General features: G+C 36.8%; 1 protein-coding gene across 3 annotated transcripts in view; it reads right to left on the reverse strand.

The window, feature by feature from the left end:
- Positions 1-382: 382 nt before the first annotated feature.
- RPS6KC1 (ribosomal protein S6 kinase, 52kDa, polypeptide 1) overlaps positions 383-19,520 on the reverse strand; it is a 299,319-nt gene continuing 280,181 nt past the window's right edge. For all 3 annotated transcript variants that reach the window (XM_006834011.1, XM_006834010.1, XM_006834012.1), the window contains 3 exons: positions 9,691-9,773; positions 8,458-8,553; positions 383-493 (listed from right to left, as the gene is read on the reverse strand). In XM_006834011.1, coding sequence (XP_006834074.1) covers positions 383-493; positions 8,458-8,553; positions 9,691-9,773 — 290 coding nt within the window. The remainder of the gene's footprint in view (positions 494-8,457; positions 8,554-9,690; positions 9,774-19,520) is intronic.

The raw sequence follows: 19,520 nt of genomic DNA on the forward strand, positions 1-19,520 counted from the left end.
ACGTAAAAGTCCTTTCAGGTAAAGATCCTTCTTAGTTATGAACTTAGAAATCCATATCAGAAGAGCATCTTGAAGGGCATTCCTCTTTCAGTTGGGTTTATAACTCATCTGCAACATTAAATGCAAATTAAACAAAGACCACACCTTGGCTAAAGAATTATGTGTAACAGCCCCTTACTATTATAAATTAGTCAGTGTCTTCTCTGGGCAAAAGTTGTAAATAAATTGTTTCTTTGTAATCTTTTTCACCCCCCATTTCTTTAAATGTCTTTATTCAAATGGTTTGGGGCTCCATCAAGGATAGTGAGACAGAGGTGCCTCTGTGCTGGAGATGTCTTTCACACAAGAGATCAGAAAGTGTGTGGATAATGCTGCTTTTTGTTCATCTCATCAGTTCTGCCCAATCCACAGGGGTAAAAAATGGATGAGATTTGATGTCTTCAACACCAGCAACTCCAGCGCCAAGACGCTCCATAGGGTTGAACTGCAGCAGCTAAAAAAGAAGGATTTGATGAGTAACTGGATCTGACTGATGAAACAAGGGATAATACATAAAAGGAAACAACTTGTAAATTCAACCCCAATGACAAAACAGGCTTGATTAATAGCCATTTTACTGTACTTCCTTGAAAGGAAACTATGTCTAACACTACTCTAGCTGCCAGTAAGGTAGTGAGGGGATAACCTCAACTGAATTTGTGCCTTTGTAACTGATTTGAAATATAATTTTGATCTATCATCCTGATGTAGTATAACACATAATTATATCTACCGATTCCCTAATTCTAACACATATCTTGACATTAATTAGATATTATCCCAAATTCTGAGTCAGTTACTACCTTCATGATTAGGCATTTTGTGAAGAGCAGTAGAAATCTTTCAGTATTTAATCAACTACGTATGAACTGTAACTACACTTTACCTAAAGTCTGAACTTCATGAGAAATGGAGAAAACATTGAAGTTGTCAAGGATTTTATTTAACTTGGACCTACCATCAATGTCTATGGAATCAAAGGCATATTTATTGCATTGGGCAAATCTACTGCAAAGGATCTCTTTAAAGTGTTAAAAAAGTGAAGATGTCATTTTGAAAACTAAGGTGCACCTGCCCCAAGCCAGGGTACTTTCAGTAATCTCATATGCATGTGAAAGCTGGACAGGGAATAAAGATGACTAAAGAAGAAGTGATGCTTTCGAGTTATGCATTGGTGAAAATATTGAAGATACCATGAAATGCTAGAAGAACAAACAAATCTATCTTGGAAGAACTGCACTCAAAATGCTTCGTTGCACATATTCTGGACTTTTTATCTCTACCCCTAATGAAATGGTCCTAGTGTGGCAATGTAGGATAAGCACTGGATCACTAAACTGCAATGTTGATGGTTCAAACATACCAACTCCATGAAACATAACAACAACAATTCAATGGAGCCTTGGTGGGAGTAGTTAAGTAAGCACTTGCTACTAACTGAAAGGGGTTTGAGCCCACCAGCCACGCTGAGGGAGAAATCTGTGGTAGTGTGCTTCTGTAAAGGTTTACAATCTTGGAAACCCTGTTGGGCAGTTCTACTCTGTCCTATAGGGTCGACGAGTCTAAAGCAACTCACCAGAAAGGTCTGTGTGATTTTTAAATGACTGTGATGATGTTGGGCATCTTTTCATGTCCTTTTTAGTTGGCTATATATCTAATGTATTTTTTTGGTGAAATATCAACTCAAATATTTTATCCATTTTTAAACCAATCCTTTATCTTATTATTGAGTTATTTATACATTCTGGATACAAACCTTTAACAAATATTTACAAATATTTTCTGCTACTCTGTACCTTATCTTTTCTTTTTTTAAATGATATCTTTAAAAGTTTTAAATTTTAATGAAGCCCACTTTGTTAACTTTGTTTTTGTAGACCATGCTTTGGGTGCTATATATAATAACTCTTTGCCTAACCCAAGGTCATAATTTTCTGTTTTCTTCTAGAATTTTTATAGATTTAATTCATATGAGGAAGTTTCAAAAAGTTTGTGGAAAACGGAAATGAAAAGATAATGGAATTTCTCCATGAACTTTTTGAAGCCCCCATGTATATATAAATCTATTTTGAGCTAATTTTCTTTTCTTCTTTTTCTTTTTTTTTTCAGTTAACTCTATTTGTTTTGCATGTGAATATACAAATTTCCCAACACCATTTGTTGACTATTTCCCCCCATTGAATTATCTTGGAATCTTCTTTGAAAATCAATTGACAATGTGTTTATTTCTAGATTCTTACTTCTACTCCATGCCTATCGTTGCCTCAAGAACCAATTTTGTCTACACAACTGTGGTAATCAGATAATCTAAATCCTCCCACTTGGTTGTTCTTGTTATTAGGTGCCATCGAAAACTGGTACAGGCTCATAGCAACCCTATGCACAACAGAATGAAACATTGCCCAGTCCTGGGCCAACCTCACAATTGTTGCCACACTTGAGCCCATTGATGCTGCCACTCTGCCAATCCATCTTGCTGGGGGTCTTCCTCTTTTTCTCTGACCCTCCACCTTAACAAACATGATATTCTTCTCCAGCGACTGGTCCCTCCCAACAATATGCCTGAAGTATGAGAGAAGCTTGGCCATCCTGGCCTCCAAGGAACATTCTGCCTGCACTTCTTCCAACACAGATCTATTTATTCTTTTGACAGCTCATGGTACTTTCAATATTCTCCTTCAACACCATAATTTAAATGCATTGATTTTTCTATGGTCTTCCTTATTCACTGTCCAGCTTTCACATACATATAAAGTTACTTAAAATATCATGGCTTGGATCAGGCGCACCTTAGTCCTCAAACTGACATCTTTGCTCTTCAACACTTTAAAAATGTCTTGTGCAGCAGATTTGCCTAATGCAATACGTTGTTTGACTTCTTGACTGCTGCTTCCATGAGTGTTGATGGTTGATCCAAGAAGAATGAAGTCCTTGACAACTTCAATCTTTTCTCAGTTGATGAGAACGTTGTTTATTGACCCAGTGTGAGGATTTTTGTTTTCTTTACATTGAGATTCAATCCATACTGAAAGGTGTCTTTGATCTTCATCAGTAAGTATTTTAAGTTCTCTTCACTTTCACAGTATGACAAACTGACAGACGATAGGTGGCTCACTTCGTTAGTCTCTTTCAAATGTTTTAGATATTCCAGGTTGTTTGCCTTCTCATACAATTTTTGAGTCAGTTACATGTTTATCAATTTTGTTGATCTTTTCAAAGAACCAGTTTGTAATTTCCTTAATTTTCTCAATGTTTTTCTGGATTTCACAGATTTCTGTTACCTTTGTTTTGCCTCTTTTGAGTTTATTTTTATTTCCCTGTAGTCCTCACTGTCCCACCCACTGGCACCTAGTTTTTAAGTTGTAAATTTAGGTGACTGATTTGAGACATTTCTTATTTTCTGATATAGACATTTACAGTTCCAAATTTCCTCTGAACCCCATAAACACTATTTACATGGGGGAACACCAGACTTCAGAGTTACAAAAAACATTATCTAGAATGACGGGTTTCCAGCAAAAAAATCACAAGATACATACAGAAACAAAAAAGTATTATACATACTTAGGATAAAAAGCAGTCAATAGAAATGGTCTCTCAGTGTCCCCAGATTTAGGAATTAGCAAAGAAGGACGTCAAAGAGCTATTTTAAATATGCTCACAGAAGATATTTATAATGGGAATACAGGGAAACTATATTTAAAGAATTAAAAGCAAAAGAGTGGCATGTATGTTATATCCTAGTGTGGCACTGTAGGACAACCTTGGAGCCACAAAGTCAGTTTGAACTTCAAAGTTGGTGGTTCAAATCCACCAGCCACTCCTTGGAAACCCTATACAGGATTGCTATGAGCCAGAAATGACTCAACAGCATTTAACAACAACAACAACATTATGGAGATATGATAGGAAACAAAGTGTGTATGAATTGCTGAATAAAAACTGATTTGATTCATCCAATTCACATGAAAAAAGTTTTAAAAGAAAAAATGATAATAATAACCAACAAATAGATATTTTTAATAAGGAGAAAAACCCACTGCCATTGAATGAACCCTGATTCATAGCAACTCCTGTTTAGGGTTTCTGAGACTGTAAATTTTCCTGGGAGTAGAAAGCTGAGGCTTTCTGCTACAGAGCAGATGATGGGTTTGAATTGCTGACCTTGTGGCTTGCAGTCCAGTACTTATCAAATAGCACCCCCAAGGCTCCTTCAATAAAGAGACAGTCATTATATATTGAAAAAGCACATAATTGAAATTAAAATATATATATATATTGGAGCAACTCAACAGCAAATTTGAGTTATAAAAAAAGATCTGTAAACTTGAATTAAGATCATTAGAATTGGAGACAAACATTTGACACTTGGACGTGGTCACTTGGCCGTGGTCCTCACTTGGCCGTGGTCACGCGAATTTGTGAGACTATGCCTATAGCAAACATATTTCCCCCCCACCCCCGTAGAATATAGTCTGAAATATTTCATGATTCCTTTAAAACCTTAATGCTCATAAGCATGGTGGTGGTAGTGGGGGGAGGGGAGGTTGGTTCCAGTTTATAGCAACCCGGCCTAGAGTTTTCGAGGCTGTAAATCTTTATGGGAGCAGAAAGCCTGATCTTCCTCCTATGGAGTTCTGACCTTGCGATTAGCAGCCCAACTTGCAACTCACTACACCCCCCAGAGTGCCTTACCCTAGACAAAGAACTCACTATACAAATGTAGCCAAAAAGTTATAATCTACTTTAAAAAAAATTTTTCTATTTCTCCTTTCATTCATGATTCATTAATTATTTATATGATAAATACCTAGTCCACCATTTTTTTAGATTTCTTCACTTTTATCACCAATAACTGCCTTACTCAGATGTGAGCAAGCCTATGATTCAAATATACGCTGCATCCATTGACATAAATTCTTATATGTCATGGACCTTCAACTTTGTTCTAATAATAGTCACAAACATTAATATACAATGTATTGTGTGTGATTGTTGTAAGTGATTAGTATAGGTTAATTAATTTCACGCACAAGACCTCTATGAATAGATAGTATAATCTCCATTGTATAGATGAGAAACAGAATCTCAGAGACGTTCAGCAACTAATTGTTTAAGATCATACAACTAGTTAGTGGCAAAGAAAGGATTTGAATTCAGGTAATCTGGCTGGAAAATCACAATACCGCATGTGTTTAATCTGCAAATGGCAATAATCTCATACTTTACTTTGATATTGCCAAATCCACAAGAGGAGTGAAGCATATGCTTCAAAAAACTAATATGTTTCAAAAAAAAAAACTATACTAAATCTTTTTATTTGAAATTATTGCGTGCAGCATGCAAAAATGACCATTAAATCTAATTGCTCAAAGAATTTTTATATTAGAAGTTGCTAAAATGTGCTAAGAGAAAGGATGCTATTATAACACAATTTTCGCATCATAAGAATAACCTAAATGTACCAAACCCATTTTCAAAACCAGACAATATTATATGAATCTAACATATCAAACATTGATAAAATTTAATATAACTTGTTTATATTTTAGGAAACATATAAATGTATATAAATTGTTTCTTTGTTGCAACTTTTCCACCACCTCTATTCTTTCTAAAATATTATACAAACTCTGAAATTCCAATGAAGCTTCATGTTTTGACATTTACTAAAGTTAATTCATTTATTAGTTCATGGGGTATTCTATTGTATTTGCAAGTACATATTTACAAGCAAAAGTTGTGTTCTACCCATTACTATCTTGCTGTACTGCCATTTTAAATGATGTAACAAGTCTCAAGAGAGATCACATAAAGAAGTTTGATTGCTTAAGAAAATGTATCAGCCAGTGGCAAATCTCAAGATAGCCAGTGACGCCCTCCTTTATCCAGATAACAGGCAACAGAACTGAGCAATGAGGGCACATAAATTTATGTTTTGAATGTTTTCTTCTTATTTAGTATCTTTTGAATGACAAAGCAACTGTTAGGCAATTAACTAAATGCACACTGAAGAATACAAGATTTATAAAATGTGTGTTTACATAACACCATTACTTGACTGGGACAGATCACTGAACCCTGAGTGCAAGGGATTGTAACGTCCAGGAAGAAAGCAAGAAGCTGAAAGACCAAAGAAAAGAAAATGCCCCCCAAACAGTAATTTTTCCATATAAACCATTTAGTGATTTTTAAAAATGACATCTCTGACCTATAAGGGAATGAAAGAGGAAAGTCAAAATGACAAATTGCTAATGATGCCAAGAGACCCCTTTTCCCTTTCCTGATGATGTTTCCTCAACATGAGTGGTAGTTTCCTTCGGCAGGCCAATGACAGAATGCTGATTTACTATATACGCTGTACATATCAGGATCTGAGGACTTCACAGACTTTGAACCTCATCTTTCATGACATCATTTCCAATAAAGGAAAGAACAGCAGAGCTTTATACATTAATGTAGGGAATTCCATTTCCAATATTAGATAAAAATGACTACTTCTTTTGCTTGACTTCCCTAGATTATTTATCAAAAGAAGTATTCTGAATTTACATATTATTGTGCCACAACAAATGAAAAGAAAGAAAATGAGTAGTTGTCCTTTTTTTCCTACTAGAATGAACTGATTTATGAATCTTTTCATTACCTCATTTCTTTTGCAAAGTACTCTTGGTAATCTCACCTCAATATAGTTTATATACTCCAGGAAAATTAATCTTTCTGAAGTACTTTGCTGATCCTTTCACTCTTCTGCACAAAAACTCCAAATCTCGATTTGTATAGAACTAAATATTATGACTCTACCCTGGTGTTTATGATAAATGAATTCATTAAGAGGTTTCTTTCTACTCTCACCTATTACTACTCATTCTTATACTCCTTTCCAGATAAAACAACATTTTGATTTCTGACTCCTTCCTTGCCTTGTTCAAGTTATTCAGTCCACTGAGGGTATTCTTCCCATATGCAACCTTGGCAAGCCAATATCCGCCTGGTGGTGGTGAAGTGCCATCGAGTTGGTTCCATCTCATTGCGACCCAGTATAGGGTTTCTGAGGAACAGCTGGTGAGCTTGAACCACCAACTTTGCAGTTCAAACTGACCTTGCAGTCCAGTGCATTAACCCACAGCACCATACCAGGACTCCAAACCCTATCTAAGGTCTGGCAAAAATAACACGCACTCCACAAAAACTTTCTTGACACTACCAGCGGATTGACTTAATCCCTCCTTCTCCTTAACCCTATTTGACAAGCACTTATCAAATTCTGTCTTATGGAATAGCTATTTGGGAGCCTTATCCTGGAAGTTTAAAGCACTGTGCCTTGCATATCATAGCTGGTGAATGAAATGAAAGCCACTCTTCAAGAGGCTATCAGGTAATTCTCTTCTTAATTAATCCCACGCCTGATAACTCTTGATGATTTTCTGTGAATCGAGTCTATCATATCACAACAGTAACAATCCTCAGTGTATTCCATAAAACCCACTATTCAAAACCTAACTACCTTATATATGGGGAATCAACCTAAGATCCCTAGAGTTCCAAGGCTCCCTGTGGGATAATTAACTTTAATGATCAGTAATCTCTTTCTTCAGCACTATTAGAAATGTACTGACAACATGTCCATGCTCCATCTATGACTGAAGCTGAGGTAGTGACCTAAGTTGGCAAGACTGTCTAATGATACCTCTCCTAAGCAACCTGTGTAGTCTATAATCTAACTCTACACATATGTACTAAAGAGAGAAAACAGCCATTTATATGTGATTAGAAATACACTAACAAAAAGAGAACAGCCTGACAAGCTAAAATAATAGTGATCGCTCACACTGCCACAAATATATGGAATGGACTATACAACCTAGATGGAAAAAAAAAAATCTAATACCAGATTTTAACTGTACTCTCTCTGACCCCGCCAATGAAGGTGGTGGTGGTGATGGTTGTGTGCTGTGGAGTTGGTGCTGACTCAGAGCAATCCATACAGGGTTTCCGAGGCTGTAAATCTTTAGGGGAGCAGAAAACCTCCCTTACCTTTTTCCTGTGACGCATAACAGATCGTGGAGTCAAACTGCTGACCTTGGGTTAGCAGCCCATCACATAACCCAAAAAAGTAGGAGCCTAGAAATACACAGTCTGAATATAACACTGAATTTGCGATTATTAATGAGTCTTATATAAAACTAATTTATTTCAGATTTTAAAGTTGTTTGCTGTTGTTGTTAAGTGCCATAGAGTCAGTTCCAACCGATAGCAACCCTTTATAGGGTTTCCGAGGAGCGGCTGGTGAGCTTGAACTGCCAACCTTGTGGTTCTAAGTGACTTTGCAGTCCCGTGCATTAACCCATAGTGCCACACCATGACTCTGCTAATTTGTATGGCTGATATAATTAGCCAATAGGTCAATGAAATTACCTGTTGAATGAGTGAGCGAGCCTCTTCAGAGACACATTCTGGCATGTTCAGAGTAGTGTGAGTGTTTATTCCTGCTGGATGGCACTCGACCAGAGTCTGAAACAACCAATCAGGCACATTTCTTATCCCAAATAGCATCATATTCTATTCTATTGCAGGATTTATAGATAGCAAGTACAGAGAGTTCAACAGCCATCTTAATTGCAGCTACAGTAATCAAGACAGTTCTACCTAAGCAGTTGAGGGCAAGGGCAATTAGCCCACATAACTTTAACTATGACACATGAAACAAAGGCAAACAATCATCAAGATTGTATCAGGAGTTTATTATGAGCATTGTTTCGGAGATATTGCTACGCTATTAGCCCTTTTTTCTTTTAGTCATAGAGAAAGGCTTATAGTAGAAAAATTTATAATGAGCTCAAACACTAAAAATGGACTTGATATCTCTCAGTTTTTAAAATGTTCTTAAAAACATTCAAAGCTTAGAATCTGTTATTAACAATACTTTATGTAGGTGTAGGAAGTTATTGTTCACATGTTATAAGGGTGCTTTGTAAACTCCACAACAATCTTCAAAAGTTATTGTTTAAGGCAGGTTACTACTTTAAAAAGAATATAACTGTTCATTTGCTCGGTTTTCTTTGTAGAAAGCAGTCTGCACAGTATTCTATTAAAGTCTATTAACCTCAAACATCATACTTAAAAGTTCTTAGTCAAAATATAAATTATCTTTTTAAACTAAAATAGGAAGTTTACAATACTGAGAAAAAAAAGATGTTACCTTTAAGAACTATATTAATTTTCTAAAATGAAAATTCCCTCCTGCTTTCAGATAAAATGTTTCAAAACATTCAGAGAATTCTTAAGTGAACCATATGGATACATGAACCATACAGATGATTTTAACTCTGTTAAAACTGAACCACAGAACCATAGAAGATGAAGAGAAAGAATGTTAAGTTTTATATCTCACTAAACAACATTGTAACATACCAGAATTTTATAATCCAGTTATTCAATGTAATATAATAATACTTCTTTAAAAAAAAAAAAAAAAACCATGAATCTTGGTAAACTTGCATTTATTTCTGTTTCTTCTTTGTTCTTTTTGGATCAAAGTTTTTCTCACTTAATCCCTAATCTAAAAAATTAAAGCAAAGGCTAACAGTCTCAATTTGACATCAAGGCAGAATATGGGCAAAAGTATTAAATGTCTAGGTCACAGCTTACCTTGCCAGTAAGAAGCTCAAAGAGAACAGCACCCAAACTCCACCAATCACAGGCTTCAGTTTCTTCCGTGATTGCTCCAACCTCTAAACACACCAAAAAAGGTTGATATTAAAATTCCAAAGGTCATTTAAACTTTCAAAATTAACATGTGTTAGCAAGGTGACCTTTTTAGTGCTGAGAGAGCACATACGAAATACTACTGGGCTTTCAAAATTCCTGAAAGTTACTTATCCCTTTGGTCACCTACTGGGGTTGCTTTTTTTTTTTTTTTTGACATAGTCATATATTAAACGAGACATTTGTTCTTTATTTGATAGAGGGACACCTTCAAGATGCTATACTTAAAACAGCTACAGGAACCTACTAGATCAGCATTTTGCTTCATTTTCAAATTTGAGAAAGTACAGCCAACTCTACCTCTAGGGGTCATTTTTTCAGTTTTTAAAGCAAAGACTACTAAGTTCAAAAAGGAACTTCAAAATTGATTTTAAACAGTATTAATTATTCTTCAACTTGCAGCTTAGAAACCCAAATAAAATGTCTTGCTCAAGATCAGAGAATTCATACAACTAAAACCTAGTTTATAGTATCGTCTTGTCTCCTATAAGACAAAGCTTCAAAAAAGTTCATGGAAAAATTCTATTATCTTTTCATCCTATTTTCCATGAATTTTTTGAAGCCCCCTCAAATAATCATTTGCCTTTAACTAAAGAAGAATAATATGAAATAGAAATCCACCACTTTCTTTAGAAGAAGAGACAGAAATATTTTAAACCACAAGTGAAAGTACTGGCTAAAATCAGGAAGTTTAAATAGCTACAAATCATTACAAGTTCATCCGTGTCACACAAGGCTTTAGGTATCATCATTCTGCTTTACCATAAATCAGCAACAATTTTTCATTTCACCATTTTGGAGGCTTTTAGTACTGTCATCATCTATGACATTCAGTTAGTCATTAAACTTCAGGTATCTGGCCTCCCATTTCTACTCAACCACAAAAATAAATTACTTGATTATATAAGTTATCTTACAACTCACAACAATAATGTTGTGAAAGGGTTAGAAGTTGGAAAAAAATAGTAAGCGGACATTGTACTCAGGTGTCTTAAGAGTCATTCCTATGCCAATTTCAGCAACCCTGTTTTATACGTGAGCCCTCTCTCTTCCTCCAGATTTCAGATCACCTATGTGGGTCTACATGAATCCTGGTACAGCGCTGTGGGCTAACGCGCTGGACTGCAAGGTCGGTTTGAATCACAAGATCTGTGGATCAAGCTCACTAACTGCTCCTCAGAAACCCTATTCAGACTCGCTATGAGTCAGAACCAACTCGATGGCACTAACAACCACAACAGCAACAATGTAGGCCTACAGAGGAGCCCTGGTTAAGCAATGCACTCCACTGTTGAAAGGTCAAACTCACCAGCTGGTCTGGAATGAAAGATGTAGCACTCTGCTTCCTTAAAGATGACAGCCTTGGAAACTCTGTAGGGCAGTTAGTTATATAGACTGTCTCACAGGGTCACTATGAGCCAAAATTAGCTTGATGGCAGTGGTTTGGTTTGCGTTCTGTATTATATAGGCCTACACTCCTTCATGGAGCATTATGGGATAAAGCAGAGGAGCACATGGTGGTTTGAACCAAAAGGTCAACAGTTCAAACTCACCAGCCACTCCCTGGAAACCTATACAGGATCGCTAAGAGTCGGAACTGACTAGACAGCACTGAACAACAACACTCCCTCACAAGGAACCCTGGTAGTGTAGTGGGTTAACGTGTTGGACTGCTAACTGCAAGGATAGCAGTTCAAATTCACCTGTAAAGATATGCAGCCTCAGAAACCCTATACAGGGTCACTGTAACTGGGAACAACCAACAAGCACCATAACTACATTCCTTAATGCTATCCAGTCTCTCCTCGCCTAAAGTGCTTCTTGCTGAAAGGCAATTTCCATTCTCTAACTCTATAGCCAGCTGTTTTCAGCTAGGTATGAAAGAAAACAGAACAAATTCAAACTACTGTATGACTGAGGTTCTCCTAGAACCAGGTGCTAACTTTAAAAATTGAGAGCTGCCTATCTAATAATAGGGAGTTAATTGTATTATGTTGTCATATACTGTGACCTGGTCATATAGTGTAATAACTACAGTGAGGCCTGAGAAAGACTGAACCTGTGTAAGGTAGAAACCTATCACAGAAGGAAAACGCAAACATTTTCCATTAACATGAGTGAGAGCAAAGTAGTAAAACGAAAACTTAAGGGACCCAGAGAAAGAAGGCGGTCCTGTCCAGTTCACACTTCCACAGGTTTCTCTTTACTATATCATCATTCCAAATGGTGCATTCATACAGATTTAGTTATATAAATACATGTCTGTATATATTCCGTTTTAAGAAAAAAAAAAAAAAAACAAGCATAAACCAACAGACTTCCAATTTTCACAGTATGTGTTCAGAGGAAAAAAAGGCTGGTGAGGAAATATAAGAAATGTCTTCATGATTTCCTTCTGGGGTGCTACGTTATTTTTTACTTATGAATTGAAGTGAGTATCTTAATACTATAAACTTTAACAGAAGATGATATGAAAATACTCAGCTGGTTGGAAAAGTTACTTTGGAGCATAGAAGAGGAAGCTATGTGGATCAATACTCCCTGAGACACTGTTCACCTACATAACTTTCCCACAACTCCAATCTCTTATGTTAGAACAAGGAATGAACTAGGATCAGAAGTCTGGGGTTAGGAACCTTAAGGAATTCACTTCATCTCTACTGTATGATGCAGGTTAGATCTGAAGGCCTCTTGGTTAAATTGAGCCCTACAGTCTATGATTTTGATACTCAAGAATTTCCCAAAATAGTGAAGGAGAAGTCCTTGGGGTCTTGTTTTCAAAGTATATATGCTATTCCTCCCAGGTTCAAGTATACTGCCCACCCCTCACCCCAAATCTGTTTCCACCTTCCCATAGAAAGTCAGAGGACTCCTGGTGTTGGCACTGTTGATTACTGTGCTGGACTGCAAAGTCCACTTGGTCCTTGGAAAGCCTATACAAGGTCACTATGGGTCGGAACCTGACTCGACAGCACTTAACAACAACAGAAAGTCAGAAGTGTGCTTCTAAAAAGGGTATGTGTTTAGCAAAGTAAAAAACTTACCACTATCCTGTCATCAAATATAGTAATAACCTTTGACACATTTCCTTCCAATGTAAAGCATGGCTTCTCACTAACTACTACAGAACATCCAAATGCCTTGCATGTTGTTGTTGTTAAAATGCTGTTGAGCCAGTTTCAACTCATAGCAATCCCATATAGGATTTCTGAGGAGCAGCTGGTCGGTTTGAACTGCCAACCTTGTAGTCACCAGTCCAGTGCTTATCACACAGTGTCCCAATGGACTCTCAATGCCTTGCTTAATTAAGCATATATATAATCAAGCCTCCATAAGTAGGTCTCAACCTACGAAATGCACTCAACTAACAGACATCAAACGGCACAAACAAGGCTCTATGTGAGGCGCTGTTTCTCCTTAAAACTCTAAGCTCTGGCCACACTATTGAATTATGTTGAACTAAAATCAATTTTCCTAGCAGCACAGTTAAATACTTTTCTTTCTAATATCTTCTTGTTCAACCAGAAAATAAAGACATCAAGCATGTTTTTCTATCACCTTCAGAGTAGTTTAACTGCTTACTGCTTCAAAACAGCATTATTCTAAAGCAGGGTTTCATTACTTGATGTAAATTTGATCTCAAAAGGAGCTAGTGACCAACTATTTTCACATTTGAGATGAATATAAGCCACAATAAAGAGAGTTGTGTATTTAGGTAAGAAATGAAGTGCATCCTAACAGCTCAAAAGCCTAAATTCTGGAGTAATCGAAAGCAAATACTTATTGAATTTCTTCTTTAAGGGTTTTAAACAGTAGAAAGTCTTTTCTTTTAATAATCGGTAGGAAGATGTCTTGGTTGTTCTTCCAACATCCCCCTAACATCTCCACAAGTCCAGCAGCAATTCTTAGATTAAAAATGTTAAGATAGACCTTGAGAACGCACTGCAGAAAAGAAGTCAGAGGATCATATGGTTGTCAAAATCAGAATCACAGCAATAAAACAGCTTTACCTACAAAACCTATATAAAAAAATGCAAGCATAAACCCAGAGCAATGACTGGTGTATATAGCTACATGAGAGCTACCATACACATGAGGTATGGTACACATGTGCCTAACATCTAAAGTTAAGAATGTAAAGGAACGCCATGGCTATTTTAAAGGTAAGACATCCTCAATCCTCAGACATATCCGAAACTCTTACCCTGAATTTTAAAAGCCTTGAAAACAGTAGGGAACATTTTTAAGGATAAAGTCTGCCACTGTTTTTGTCAGTTTTCAAAATGTACTGTCTGATAAAATCCAACACATTAAGTTTCTGTGCAAGCCCTTCCCGCCACTTCTCCTCTGTTTGCAATTTCTAGGCTGGGTAAAATTGCACACTTTCACTCTCCACAAGTCTAGCAGTACTCCAGGCCTTATGCAAAGTGATCTGGGAGGAAAAATAACAGATTCCCTAAGAACAACAAATTCTCAGGTTATTTCCACAAAAAGTTAGAGAGAGATGGTGATATCAAAGAATCCTGGATTTTTGCCTTTGCGTCAAAGAGCCAGGGCTAGTTATGCTACTACTGTTTGAGCTTGGCTGGGTAAATCACTAAAGCTTCTCTGAAAATGAGGGCAGCTAGACCTCTAACATTCTTCCCACCTCTTATAATTGGTAATTTTATGATCCTGACAGTGTTTTCAAAAGCACTCATGAGCCTTTCTCATAACTTCTTCTCCCTCCATTAACCTAAAATGCATAAAAAGTGGGATTATGCTAAGACTGAGCTCTCCTTAGTCTTCATCCTTTTTTCCTCCATTCTACACACAGCCACGCTTCCCTTTTCCTAAGAGACTTATCACCAGGTGGCAAATGAAATGAGTCAGTGCCAGTAATTCTAACCATTACCATCTTTTATGTAACGGAGAACCAAGATTCTCCTGTAACATCAGATTTCAACCCATCTAAAAAAATTTAAGGGCACCAAATGTGTAGGAACAACTGAGTAAAATTCTGGAACTTTCATTTTAACACTATCAATTCTGACTTTGGACTTCTAGTATAGCACTATAGGATCAGCACTGGACTGTGAACCATAAGGTCGGCGGTTCAAACCCACCATCTGTTCTTCAGAAACCCTGTAGAGTGTCGCTATCAATCAGAATCAACTTGACAGCATTTAACAGCCCCAGCAACAACCAAAATGCAGAATACTGGTTCATACAAGTGAATCAAACTATCATATATCATAACAGAATAATCAAAGTTTAAATAAAGCGATACAGAGAAGCCAACATAAAATATGCCTTGGCTGTCTTTGTTCATCTGTGCTTAACACTTCATAGAAAACTCTTCAACAAACCAGGGTATTTTTTCAGAAAAATGGTACTGCCTTGGTAACCCATATTGTCAGAGGACTTGCAGAAATGGAGATTAGAAGTTTTATAGTTTTTATGATAATCATAAAGACTCCTCAACCAGAGTTCACTAATTCTCACTATTATAGCTAAATGTGGTGATGTTGTTTACCATCAAGTTGATTTTGACTCAAAATGACTCTATAAGTTAAAGTAGAACTGCCCTAGGCTGTTTCCTGGGGTTTCCTAGGCTGTAATCTTTATGGGAGCAGACAGTCGAGTAGTGGGTTTCAGTTAGCAGCTATGTGCTAACTAGCGCACCTTAAAGCCAAATAGAATAGTGCATAAAACCTGACTCCAAGATTCTAACTATAATAAGCCCAGCTCCTAAAAAAGTAAGTAGAAAACAGGCAGAATGCTTAGACTCAGACTGTATGGGAAGTGAAGGGAGAGCAAAGAGCACAGACCATGTGATTCAAGCATTACTGAAATCATGACCTAAACTTACCTAAGGGCATAGGCCCACATTTCTAGGACTAAACAGTTTAAACTAGATGGATTTGGTATAGACATGACCCCCGCCCTGCAAAAAAACAAAAAACAAAGACAGTGCTAATACTATGTTGGAAATTGTATAGAGAACTGAGAAGGCTCAAAAAGTAGGTAAAACTCGAAACTTTAAACAAATACCAACCTTTCTACAATCATCTTACATTTTAAGTAACTATAGTGCCCGCCACACTCTAAATTCAGGATTTACTTTTCTTCAAGAGATATTACCATTAAGATGTTTGATAAATATGGGAACCCAACATTCCACTTTTAGTTCTTTGATGGATTTGTTAAGGTACGCCTTTAGAATGGTGGCAGCGCTTGATTTTGTCCCTTTTTGTCCAGGAGACTGGCACAAGTCATGTTATCCTCCTTCCTACCTTGTTGTTGTTGTTAAAGTGCTGTTGAATAGATTCTGATTCATAGCAACCCTCTATAGGGTTTCCAAGGAGTGCTGGTGGGGCGCTGTAGGATAATGCACTGGACCGCAAGGTCAGTTTGAACTGCAAGGTCGGCAGTTCAAATTCACAAGCCGCTCCTTGGAAACCTTATACAGGATCACTATGAATCAGAACCAACTTGAAGGTACTTAACAACAACAACATAGGGTTTCTGAGGAGCAGTTGGTGGGTTTGAACTGCTGACCTTGTGGCTGGCAGTCCAGTGCTGGCTAATCCTACAGTGCCTTCTTACCTAGACACACACTAATAGCAGAGCTGCGCTACCCCACTCCAAAACTTTCCAGGGACAATTCCATAACCTCCCTCGGACAGTTATCTTCTATTGTTGCTCTCTATCTTCCTTCCAGATATTGGAAGAAATAGAATTTTCTTAGAATTTACAGAGAATTGCTACTTTCATTAGAACAGATTTTAAATATTTCTCCTAAACTGTTTACCTTACCTGCATTTTCTTTCATATATAAAATCTTAGAAGCCTCGTTTGGTTTTTCCACTAAGTTAGAATAATTGAGCAACTATTATTTAAATGTCAAATAAAAAGCAGTGACAAAGCAGTAATTGTTGCAAACAAAGTGTTTATGTAATATTCAAATTCAACTAACATTTAGGTGCTAGAAGAAACAGCTGCATAAATAATACAGTATTTTTTCTAAATATCAGATTGATGGAATAATTTTAAAGCCACAAACCCATAACTCACTGCCAGGGAGTCAATTTCAATTCGTAGCAACCCTATATAATACATCAAAATGATCATCAATGATAAGTATACATTTTGGGGAGGGTAAATATAGTTTTCTAATTCCACAAGAATACACTCCCTCCTCCCCCCCAAAAAATGTAAGAAATCTGATTTTAGATATTGGACCTTAAGGATTCCAACTCTCTTTGAGAAAAGAAATATCAGTAACAAAAATAACTTTTATGGTCAAAAAGAGAACTTTGGTGAATACGAAATATATGAATTAAGCCAATTACTTCTAAACCTTAGATTTAAGCACCATGTACATTTTTACCATTTTAGAAAGAAAGCAGGAATATCTAAAGTTCAATAAAGTTTAAAATGCTATATAAATAGTCAAGAATCTGTTAACTTTCTTTCAAAGGAGTAAGACTTCATCAATAAACTTAGATAGGAGCAGAGAAGGGTTAAAGAAAAACTCTGCACTTTCATTAGTGATATACTTGGACCAAGGAAAAGAACATCATCTTTCTTCTGCAATGAACACTCCACAGTCAACTAGGGCACAGGAACATTATTAGTACTGTGTTCCTACACAGACAATCTTTCCCTGCAGCATCTGTTGCTAATTGAAAGGGACTAGAATTACAAAATCCTAGTCAATTTCTCTCACCAGCTCTTGCTGTGTATAAAGATTTTCTATGCAGGGGCTGAGCATTAGTCTTCCACTACAGCTGATGACTAAAGAGCAAAGAGAAAGAAACACAGAAGAAAGCATTTTTTGTATCCAACAATATATGGAACTAAACTGTGGGAAGAGAGACAGCTAAGCATGTCTTTTGTTAGCTCAGCAAATTACCATTCTATAAATAAAACTATTCACCTATAAAGGTCTATTAATGTCCTAGTTAACCAATTGTATATGTCTTCTGTTTTGGTAATCTCTTTTTTATATAAATCTTCAGAAGTAACTGTCAATATTATTCCAATTATGTCTTTTATTTCTGACTCTTAGTCACAGTGCCTAGGACACAGGAGACACTTAATAAATGTTTGTTGAATAAATATATCAATCTTGTATTCTGTAGCACTGTTCATTCAAGGCATTCAAAGCCCCCAAAGTAGCCTCACATTTATTTTAAGTCCCTTTGAGCATACAGATCTACATCAAATCCTTTCACACTCTTCCATGTTGAAGGCTAGAAAACATATCTAACTGCTGTATCAGCAACAGATTATATAAAGATGAGAGCGGAGGTCAGGCAGCAGTCTAGGCTAGAATTTGCTCTGGCACAGGTGACAATCACTACATCAAGGAAAAAGAACTGAAAAACAACACCTGGATCAGAAAGAAGACATGAAGATTTCCCTGTCTCTGTTGAATTTGGTGCAATGGTTAAGTGTTCCACTGTTAAGCAAAAGGTTGACAGTTCTAACCCACACAGCAACTCTCAGGAGAAAGAAACGTGACTTGGCATCTGTAAAGATTACAGCGAAGGAAGCCCTATGGGGAAGTTCTACTCTGTTCTACTCTGAGCTAGCTATGAGTCGGAATTGATGCAATGTCATACAACAACAGACTCATAAAAGGAGTCCTTGGGTGGTACAGCTAACTGAAAGGTTGGAGGATAAGTGCTCACCCAGAAGAAGAAGTGCATCAGATGAAGAGTCTGGCAATCTACTTCCAGAAAAATGAGTCACTGAAAACTCATAGAGCCTAGTTCTACTCTAAAACATGCGAGGTCACCATGAGTTAAAACAGACTCAATGGCAATTAGTACTGACAGAGTCATAACTACATGAAATGTGCCACAAATTTATAAGCTGGCTATAAGATCTGGCTGGCAATCAGGTGAAATAATTAGGATCAGTTAGGATTTTTTTTTTTTTTTAAATATTAGCAAAAATAAATCCACTAAAGAGCTATAAGACAACTATACTTTTCCCAGTGTGTTCTTGTAGTTTCCACAAACAATTAAGATCAAATGTTACAAATGAAAATCATATTGTTTTTGTTGTTGTTAAGTGCCGCTGAGTTGGTTCCGACTCACAGAAACCCTGTATAGGATTTCCAAGAAGCAGCTGGTGAATTTGAACCACCGACCTTGCAGTTCAAAATGACCTTCTGGTCCGGTGCTAATCCTACAGTGCCATGCCAGGGCTCCAAAAGTCATTATTATAAGAATAAAATAAAATTTCATTTTAATCCTAGGTTTGGATTGTTCCTCTAATATCTACAAATGAAATAGTGAAAGTTTAAAAGTCTAAAGGTGTACAGCTGTCCACAAACACCTGTATTTAAAATGGGGTAATGTGGACATAGGAAACATATTTGCCTAGGATCTCACAACATCCTTGAGTCAGATCTTAATTCTCAAGAGCGTGGAATTTTCATTTCCTAGCCCATCTTTTCAAACTGGGCATTTTATTCCTTTTTTTCTTATAGTTTCAGAAAATTTGTTGTTGTTAAGTGCCATCGAGTCAGTTCTGACTCAAAGTGACCCTGTATAGGGTTTCCAAGGAGCAGCTGGCAAGCCTGAACCACCAACCTTGAGGTTCAACTGACTTTGCAGTCTAGCACATTAACCCACAGCACCACACCAGGACTCGGTTTCAGAAAATTTGTTGTTGTTGTTAAGTGCCGTCGAGTTGGTTCCGACCCATATTAACTCTGT

This window comes from Chrysochloris asiatica, unplaced genomic scaffold (genome assembly GCF_000296735.1).
Source record: "Chrysochloris asiatica unplaced genomic scaffold, ChrAsi1.0 scaffold00009, whole genome shotgun sequence".
Lineage (NCBI taxonomy): Eukaryota > Metazoa > Chordata > Mammalia > Afrosoricida > Chrysochloridae > Chrysochloris > Chrysochloris asiatica.